At 34.6% G+C, this 10454-nt stretch overlaps 2 protein-coding genes across 2 annotated transcripts; one reads left to right on the forward strand and one right to left on the reverse strand.

The window, feature by feature from the left end:
• On the reverse strand, positions 1-818 carry LOC109585411 (26S proteasome non-ATPase regulatory subunit 10-like). The gene is made up of 2 exons (XM_020001494.1): positions 436-818; positions 1-13 (listed from the first exon to the last, which is right to left on the reverse strand). Exons 1-2 carry the CDS (start codon positions 816-818, stop codon positions 1-3), a joined length of 396 nt encoding a protein of 131 aa, XP_019857053.1.
• A 2553-nt stretch (positions 819-3371) lies between these two features.
• LOC109585419 (uncharacterized) lies at positions 3372-7207 on the forward strand. Its single transcript, XM_020001496.1, has 14 exons — positions 3372-3459; positions 3515-3680; positions 3786-3866; positions 3921-4028; positions 4559-4750; positions 4810-4905; positions 4951-5067; positions 5112-5231; positions 5277-5372; positions 5694-5831; positions 6023-6082; positions 6142-6455; positions 6569-6729; positions 6779-7207. The coding sequence occupies exons 2-12, from the start codon at positions 3549-3551 to the stop codon at positions 6406-6408; spliced, it is 1407 nt and encodes a 468-aa protein (XP_019857055.1). The 5' UTR covers positions 3372-3459; positions 3515-3548; the 3' UTR covers positions 6409-6455; positions 6569-6729; positions 6779-7207.
• Positions 7208-10454: the final 3247 nt, after the last annotated feature.

A 10454-nucleotide genomic window follows, 5' to 3' on the forward strand; every position in this document is an offset into this window, starting at 1 on the left:
TCAACATGACTGACTATTACAATAACATGGCATTGATTAAGAGCTTTGTGTGCTTCATTTCTGACAACTGTTAGCCACTGATGAAGCTGTTTGACTGGTTCCTTCTCTAATATATTGACTACTATCAGGAACACACCACCAGAACCTTGTAAGAGATTCTCAATGACAGCACTGTGACTAGAGTAGTATTCGGAATGACCAGCAAAATCATGAAGAATGATGTTACCCAGTGTCCTGTGTTGTAGTTTATAAGGAATGATACCAGCAGTACAGGGCACTACCCCTCCAACATTTCTAAAGGAACCAAGAACAATAGAACCAGTAACCGTATCATTGATGACATGACTAAGAGTACTTTTACCAGCTCCAGGATTACCCACAAGGAGGATGTTAACATAAGAATCAATTGGATGAGATGATTTTATACCACCAAACTTCTTCAAAACAGAAAGAGTATCGGTGTTACCTCTCTCCTTAGCCAGTTTAAATGGTGTGCTCCCCCAATTGTCTTTAGCTAATGGGTCACACTTACCAGTTGATAGTAAATATTCAGCAGCTGCAGAACTACCATAATGGGCAGTAGTGTGAAGAGGTGTCCACCTGACCCTGTCAACAGCCATTGAATCACAGTGACACTCATCAATGAGATATTTGACTACATCAGGTGAGTTCCAATGAGCTGCTTCATGAAGAATTGTCTTTTTGTTAATGTCAGTAGCCATTGGATCACAGTGACACTCATTAATGAGATACTTTACTGTGTCAATGTGTCCAGCAGCAAGGTGAAGTACAGTCTCGCTCCTTTTGGTTGTAGCCATTGGATCACAGTGACACTCATTAATGAGATACTTTACAATATCAATGTGTCCAGCAGCACAGTGAAGAACAGTCTCACCATCCTTGGTAGTAGCCTTTGGATCACAGTGATGATGATTGATCAAGTACTTCATGAAATCAAGTGATCCTTTATCAGCTACTCTGTGAAGAATAGTATTTCCAAACTCATCAGGAACCTTTGGATCACAGTGACACTCATCAATGAGATATTTCATCAAATCAACATGATTATATCGTGCAGCATAATTAAGACAAGTCCAACCATCACTATCTCTTTCGTGTGGGTCACAGTGATATTTAGTAATGAGATCTTTTGTAACATCTAACCAGCCATGACTTGAAGACAAATGAAGGAAACTACTTCCTCCTCTTTCGATTTTATTCAGTTCCTTCACTAATGGTAGTACGCGAACAGCTTCTTCGTGATCTTCAAGCTGAAATGCAGTCCAACACTTGTCCTCTAACGACATCTTGTGATCAGTTAATTAGATTCATTGATGCCCACCCACACATCAGGAATTCAATACACTGAACTCACATACCATAACTGAGAGAGAGGGAGAGAAATGCATGCTTTTGCCAAGAATTGTCTAAAAATAATTTCTCAATTTATATATCAATGTCCTTTTGATAGTTTTTGAACTGATTCTAAGCACACATGTAATAACAGTATTTAGCATACAGCTGGAATATGGCAAGGAATTTATATTGGCAGATTAGCAGTTGTCATAGTTGGCATTCACTTATATAAAATCCACTCCATTATGCTTTATTCTTCACATGCTCAATGACTCATGGCTGCTAATTCCTAATCACCATTATATAAATCCACCTATAGGGCCTGTACTTAACTGCTCTCATATACATATCGCAATAATAATAATAAAATCTCCTCAAATCTCATACTACACTCCACCTTACTATTGCTTTATATCAGGACTGCATCTGTACTACTGTATAGCTTGAAAATTTTGTAATGGTTCATTAATGTGTAGTAATGGTAGTCCTTATTAGGAAGTAAGATATGTACGAAATTAATTATATAGCAACTACCCACACACACACACACACACACACACACACATACACAGAATTGTCTTTATTAATGATTCTAAGATCAAGACATGTCTCCTTCAAGTGTTACCATCACTCATGCAGTCTATCATTTGTATACAAACTAGTTTTATTAATCATAAGATACACATGTACATGTACATAGTCTATACTAATGAAACAACACTAATAAGGATTCTCTATTATGTCTAGTATGGAATGTTGTAGAGAATATTTTACTATAATGATTAATGACATTATCTTACATTGGATGAATGGATTGTGACGAAAAATACAGTCCTCAATCGCGAATTGGTCCGGGGTCAATTTTTGACGGGGGAAAAACTCGTCCTTGCAGTACAAAATTGGTCCCCCGTAGCGCATGTGCACAATAGCCACAATTCTCTACGGTGCAGCACAGGCGCTTTAACTTTCTCCACTGACTAAGTCAGCCAAGAAGATGTCCAGTGATCAGGACGCTAGTTCTAGCAGTCAAGTCAGCGGGAAAACTAGACAACGAGAAGACCTTTTTGAAGCAGCAGCATATTATGCACGAGAAAAGAAGTATCCAGCTGAATGTTCCGTTAATATGAAAAGAGTGATTAGGAAAAAAGCGGCCACACTGCAACTAGTTGATGGTGAAGTTTATATGAAAAGAAAAGGAGGAATTGTGAGTTTAATTTATACTTATATGGGATTTTTGTTATTTATTTATTAATTAAAAGTACTCAATATCTTTTCTTTGTTGTTATCTCTTTATGCAGCTGGTGAAATATATTGCCTCAAGAAATGAGCAGCTGAGAATAGTAAAGGCATGCCACATTGATCCCACTTCTGGGCATCTTGGAATTAAGAAAACATACAATAGAATTGCTGAAAGATTTATATGGAATGCTGTGTTAAGAGATGTGCAGAATGTCGTAAGTTAAGTATTTATGATTGAGAGTTTGAATATGCCAACCGTTGCAGGTATCCTCATGTGATGAATGTCAGCGTGTTAAAGATAAAATTGTTACTGTTAAACCTAGACTTCATCCTGTTCCTGTACATAGCCCGTGGCACCACATAGGAATTGATTTTATTGGTCCAATAAGTCCAACATCAAAGAGTGGCAATCGTTACATATTAACAATTTCTGATTATTTTACTAAATGGGCTAGTGCATTCCCATTACCAACAAAGGAAGCATGTGGTGTTGCTAACTCACTATTGAAAGTTAGTGCTGCCATTTGCGATGCATGTCATTTTTAGTTCATATTTTGTAGTTATTTATGACAATGGGACTACCTAAAATTATAACAACTGACCAAGGAAAGGAGTTTAAAAATGTATTAAATTGTGAGCTGATGAAACAACTCAATATAAAGCACCATCTAATAACCCCATATCACCCACAAGTTAGTTTAGTACCCGTTATTATTTTTATTATGATTAAAATTAGGCAAATGGACTTGATGAACATTTCAATCAGACTTTTCAGAGGATGCTAGCTAAGTATTTAAGTGGAAAGTCTAAAGATGCATAGGATGAATGCATAGATTTGTGTGTATTTGCTTACAATACTTCCAGGTACATTTTTAAGTGTAGAGGATTTTATTTGTACATTGTCATTAATTTTTCTCAGACATGAGTCTTCCTTATACAGTCCGTTTCAAGTAATGTTTGGAAGAAAAGCCATACTTCCGATTGATCTCCAGGAGGGATCAACACCTAGTGTTCCCATGAATCAGGATGAGATAGCTGAAGCTATAGAAGTAATGACTAACAATCGAATAGATATTTTTGAAAATGTAAGTGAACACACAAAATTTATTTGCAGCAAAATATTGGGGCTATTATACATATACAGAATTTGATTTACATTATTTCATACACATGCATGGTAATACATATAGGTGAAGGAAAATATTGCTAAAGCTCAAAATAAACAAAAGAAGTTATATGATATGAAACACAGCAATCCTTGCAAGTTTAAGGTAAGCTCATGTTTATTATTATAATTAACTTAAGTACTACTAATCATTATTCAGATTGGGGCTTCTGTACTAGTTAAGGATTTCAGAAGGAAGAAGCGCAGAGGGGGAAAGCTTGACGGCAGATGGTTGGGGCCATTTGCTATCCCATATAGAAAAACCAAGGTTGTAGCATGATTGTGGCAATCTTGTAACAAGTTGGTTGTCAATAGGTTGTCACTACCTGGTCACAACCTTGTAAAAACCTTGGATTTGGCACGTTTTTTGGCTTGTGACAACCTTGTCACAACCTTCCCACAATGTACAATGAATTTAATAGAATAACTATAATCTGAAAGACTATCAACACATAATTATTATTGACATCTTAATCCCATATAGTTTCAAATGATTTCTAGATACTTGTAATGTATCTATGATACATGTAGCTAATGTATAAAGATGTGGATGTGTATTAATGTTATCTTTATTGACTTGTATAAGTGCTGGTCAATGGTCCCTTTATATATGGTAACAATAGCTTCATATCATCATGGGGCGCACTTAATGAAACCTCAGTTTCCTGTCAACCTTCGGACAACCTTGTTACAAGGTCGTTATTTTTCTTACATGTTAGTCACAACTTTATCACTTTCATACAAGGTTGTCACTAGGTTGCTCACAACTTTATCACTTTTATACAAGGTTGTTACTAGGTTGCTACAACTTTGCGAGGTTGTGACCCAGTTGTTGCAACCTTGAAATTTCTATATGGGATTGTAGAAGACTGTGGAAAAGGATTTTATCGCCTTAAAAATAGACAAAAGATTATTAAAAGAGTAAATGGTGCACACCTTAAAATCTACAAACGCCCATGTAACATGGCAGAAGATAAGCTCCAGGTTGAGGTAATTAGTTCTTTTAGCATTCATTTATTTTTGATACATGAACATGTATAATATTGTAGCAAAGTGAGGAGACAAGTAATTGTGATTCTTTACAACTAAATTCTATAACAAATGAAACTTTTAAGGAAGATCTGCAATTTGAAGAATTTTATGAGGTTTAATTTTTAATATTCTGAGAACTTTAATTTATTACATTATAGGTCAGTGACCCTCCACTCCCTCCTCCATTGATGAAAGTAAGCACAAGTGCATTTGATGATGATCTACAACCCATTAGAAAGAGAAGGAAACAAATAGTGCAGAAAAAAGTCATTGAGGTTTGATTTTACTCTTGATTATAGTACACAATAATTGCATGTAGGTCAAAAATTCTGCAATCCCTCCTCCAATAATGGAACCTCACACAGAAACATCACACAACAGTGCTTCTTTTGTGGTCATTAGAAGGAAAAAGGAACAGATTTTTAAAGATGAAAATGAAGTACAAAGTTTAATTGTTATACTTTTTACTCACAATAATTTGTAGGTGTGCAATAAACATTCATCTACATTGATCAAGTTAAACACAGCACCAATATTAAGTACTACATTTGCTGAATCACTGAAATCAGAAAATTCTGAGGTATGTAATGAACATGGTGCAGTAAGTACTTGGGGGATAGGGATTGGTGAATACAAGCGTTTTGGAATTGTGTGTAAAACTACAAAATATTTTTGGGGGTCTAACCCGGCCCTCCAGGCTCCACAATCTAAAATATAATTGTTGGACATGTATCTTGTTTTTGTGCCAGTAATTGCTTTACTGCCACATGTCTATACCACAAATTAAAATTATAGTAGTAAGCTTTAGTGCTTTTGCTCATAAGTGCATGACTGAGCTGAGCATTACTTTTCCAATCACTTCAATCATGTTGCAGATTTATTAGTACATAAATACATATAGGTATTTAGCAATACCAGTTTGATCTCACTGAATGGAATACTCTCTAGTACAATGGTTGTAAATGGTCGTTTTATTCCACCATTTTTTCCTGATGATGTCACTTGTCCTGTTTCTCCAATTAAGAAGCAAAGTATACAGGTACACGCACATGTACATTAAGTTTAGATTATACTTTGCTTATAGAGACATGCATGTATGCATTTTATTTGTTCATTGTATATTGAAGCAAAAGTTATAATATGTGGAAATGAAGTGCATTGCTTTTGTTGTTAATAACTCTGGGAATAATAATACTGACATTGATATTCCAAACATTTACATAATTATAGATCTCACCAGTTACAGAGCCATTACCAAATCACCACATTGTTCGACCTCAACCTGTTAAAGTAATACCAAAGCTTTATACTGATATTGATGTACATGTATTTTTGTTGTTCCCATGTAGGTACGTGTGACAGAACCAGTTAAAGCTATTGCTTTTAAGAAAAGACAGAAGAAAATAGAAGAAGTTACAAAGGGCTCTGCTATAAAAATAGATTTGGTCACTGAGAAGTCTCCTGAAAAGGGCAGAAGAGTACATTATTCATCTAAAACATGGGTTAAAAAACCACTAACAATGGAAGACAAAGATGTGTTACTGAAAGGCAAATGGTTGAATGATCACCTACTTGATGCTGGACAGGAGCATATGGATTTCAAAGTGTTGTGTTAGGTCGCACATTGGCTTTCGATGTATTGCAAGGAAAAGAGTTTGTTCAAGTTAGGAAACATTTTTAATTATGATACCATGCATGTGCAGTTGTCACAACAGTAACATTTATATACATGTAAATGCACATAGATTTTATAGTTACTGTTTTTTAATTTTTCAGGTGTTATATAATGGAAAAAATCACTGGGTAACTGTTTCAACAGTTGGTTGTAAAGGAAATGAAGTTGATATTTATGATAGTATGTGTCCATCATTAACACATAAATTACAAGAACAAATTGCTGTTCTGTTACACACTAGCAACCAGTCAATTGTTGTGAGGTATACTATTGTTCTTCTACAATTCAAAGAATTTAAAAATATTTTACAGGTACAGACAATGTCAGATGCAAGTTGGATCAGTTGATTGTGGTGTTTTTGCACTTGCTTTTGCCAGTGTTTTGGCTAGTGGTGGTCATCCAAGCAGTCACCATTTTGAACAGCAGTTAATGAGAGGTCATCTGGAAAAGTGCATTGCGTCAGCTTCTTTTACACCTTTTCCTGTCAGGAAGTTAGGCAGACAGAATAACAAAGTTCGTCTGATGAAAGAAATTGCTATATATTGTGACTGTAGAATGCCAGAAATCTTTTCAAAGGAAATGATCAACTGCACTTCCTGCCATGAATGGTATCATCTGTTTACTTGTATCCCAAGAAAAGCTTCAAACATTGACAAATGGATTTGTAATTCCTGTAATATTGCTAAATCATGATTCTCTTACTATAGACATGTGATTTGTTATTTTATTGGTGGACCAAATTTTGCATGCTAATTTTTATCCTGGACCAAAATATTCTAGTAACATTTTGGTCCAGGACTAATTTTTGCAGTCTAACTAAGGACCATATAGGTGGACCAGTTTTTGTCAGCTAGGACCACATTTGCGTTGCTGAAATTGAGTCCTGGACCAATTTTTATTGCAAAAAAATACCCTGGACCACATCAGTCTATGCAAATTTTGGTCCTAGGACTGAATTTTATGAGGACCATTTTTTTCATGACAGGATCATGCTTCTTAAAACAGTATATAAGTTCAAATTTTAAATTGCTCCTAACTCAAAATGTGCTTGAAAGTCGTTCAAACTTTTTACTCAGCACAATGAACAATAAACATAATAACCTAAGGCATGTATCAGGAAATAGTTATTAAGTATAGTGAGTGATCTCTCCCTCTCTCTTTCTCTCTCCCCCCTCTCTCTTTATCTTTCCCCTCTCTCTCTCTTTAGGGTGCTAAATATATGTACAAAATTCCATTAGATATTTATTCAAAAATACTTTTCAAGAACAATTACGAGACACTCTCATAATTTATTATACATTTTATGTAACTTTAATAGTGATTTGTAGGCGGAACTAAAGACTGAGAACAGCTGGTTGACCTCCATAGAACAAGATGCTCTTGAGATTTTAAAAATGTTGGAAATGTACTATCCAATCTATGTCTGTGAGACTGCAAAGATGAATTATGATAGTTCCAGTGAATTATGATAGTTCATACGATCCACCAGTGACCACTCTACCACCAGTGAATAGCACAGGGAATGTACTGGACATGTACCCGGAGACATTTGGAGGAGTAAGGGAGAGAGAGAGAGAATTTATTACATATTCTGGTACATATACATGTCTTTATGTTGAAAGTTTGAGCTAATTCCAATCAAATTTGGATTTTTATGAATTTTTACACTGAGTTGTTCCAAAATTATGTAAAACTCCCTGTGTACTGAGACTTTAGCAAAATTTTGCTAAAAAATTTAAAAAAGAGAGTACTCTATTTTTATAATGTTTTCTGATGCATATACATGTTTTTATGTTGCATAGAAAGTTTGAGCTGATTTTGATCAATTAGATTTTTTTACAAATTTTTATAGTTGTTCTAGTTCAGTAAAACCACCAAAAGTTCAAAAATACCAAGATTACAAAACAATGCAGATTAATAGAGGGCTATGTGTACTAGCCTATCAATTTATGTACATGTCATGTACATGTATTCTGCAAGTGTTTTTTGGCTAAATTTCATCAAAAATGAAAAGGAGAGGATTTTTAATTTTTATAATTTTTTATGGTACAATGTACATTTACTCATTTTGTAGGAAGTTTGAACTGGTTCTAATCAAGTTTTGATTTTTACGAATTTTTGAAGTTGCTAAAAAAATGGGCCAAAATTCCTGTACAGGGATTTTGGCCAAATTTTGTCAAAAATGAAGAGGAGAAAATAGTCCATCTTAATAATTTTATTTGATACATATACATGTAATTACATTGTGTAGGAAGTTTGAATTGACCCTTTTCAAATTTGATTTTTTTAAAAGTTGCTCCAAATTCCATGTACTGTACTGTGGTGCTTGTCAGCTCATGAAGCTCATGCTGTTTAGCTCACTTAGCATGCTTTGTGGGAAACCTTGCAATACATGTATGTATCAAGAATTTAATAAAAAAGAGAGGTGATTTTTGGGATTCAATTTTTAGAAACCACATGCTATAATAGCCTTTGCTTTTATTAAAGTTGCCCATTTTATTTCTCATAATCAACTCAAACTTTCTACACAGCATTAGGATGTCAATATGTATCAGAAAATGTAATAAAGTAATATTAAGGTTAATTTTGGAGCCTTTGCTTTTTTCAAAAAATGGAATTGTTTTTTTAAAATTTGGTAGTTTTTACCTTTGAAAAAATATTTTGTGATGATAAGAGTGAAAGAGGAAATTTACATGATCTGATTCTATCCTATTCTCTGTCCTTTCCTCCCCACCCTTACTCTCTCCTCCTCCTCTCATTCTCTAGTGGTTTAATGGACAGGATTGTATTATCATCAAAATCAGGTGACATGTCATGTTATGTTGCTAGAGTTTTTTTAAGAGGGTGAGTTTTATTGATTTTGTTTTATTTTGAAATATTCCTTTTCATTGCTCTATTGTGAATCTATTGGTTAGAAATCATTAGATTAACTCCACTGAAGAGTATCATTCAACTTGATCCTTGCCTGCGTCACATGAGTGGGTGTGTATCAGGGGCTGGTGGTGTTGTAAGTGATGGAGAAAAAACTGGTACTGACTACTGAGAGTGAATAAGAAACTAAACCAGTCACTGTATGCTCTCTCTCCTCTTGCTCTGATCTTTTATGATCCTCTATCTTTTTATCTTCCTCTTCTGTCTCCTCATTCCCCTCTATCTCTTTCCCCCTCTCTCCCTCTCCTCTCTCTCTCATTTCAAGTAAGGTTTGCTAAAGCTGGAGCTAATGATAAACATAAGGTGGAGCCTGAGGAATTTTGGAAAGCTGTAAGCTCTTAATTCATTGGGTCAATGTTCCCTCCCACTCAATGCACTGGAGACTGGAACTGAGACATAGTATCATTCTTCCTTAGGAATAAAGGTAAATGATACTATTTATAGTAACACTGATACTATTTATAGTACAATGACACTATGCTATTGTAGCATATGATATACATGTATCATTGTCTGTTGTAGTAATTGATACTATTTATAGTAACGATGCTAGTGTACACGTTTGGTAGTGATGTAGTGATTCAAAAATTGCCCATTGCACAAAAATTTGTTGTCGGAATCAACTCAAATTTTTTATTAGCAACAGACAGACAGATTCCGGGATAAGGCAGGATTTGATTTGCATACTAACCAGATATACATGTAGAAGTGAAACACAACTGAGAGTATGAAAGAGCAGCACGCGTATCTCAGTAATGTGAGAATGGCAACTACGCTAGGTTCAAAGAGGACTTTAAATGAGAATGGAATAATGAAGTAGAAGGAAAAAATGAACGAACAACAAAAACAGTAAAAGCATGCACTTATACTAAAAATCATAATACATCATATGATGTCATATTGACAGTCTGTCTATAAATCGAAATAGTAATGGCCACAATATGGATAACACACATTCATGTAATTAACAATAAGAATAACAATAACATGCATAATGATCATTACGTAACATTTGTACAACAACAATGATTACATAGTAATAATAATAATAGTATA

This window comes from Amphimedon queenslandica, unplaced genomic scaffold, assembly GCF_000090795.2.
Source record: "Amphimedon queenslandica unplaced genomic scaffold, v1.1 AMPQUscaffold_13067, whole genome shotgun sequence".
NCBI classification, from domain to species: domain Eukaryota; kingdom Metazoa; phylum Porifera; class Demospongiae; order Haplosclerida; family Niphatidae; genus Amphimedon; species Amphimedon queenslandica.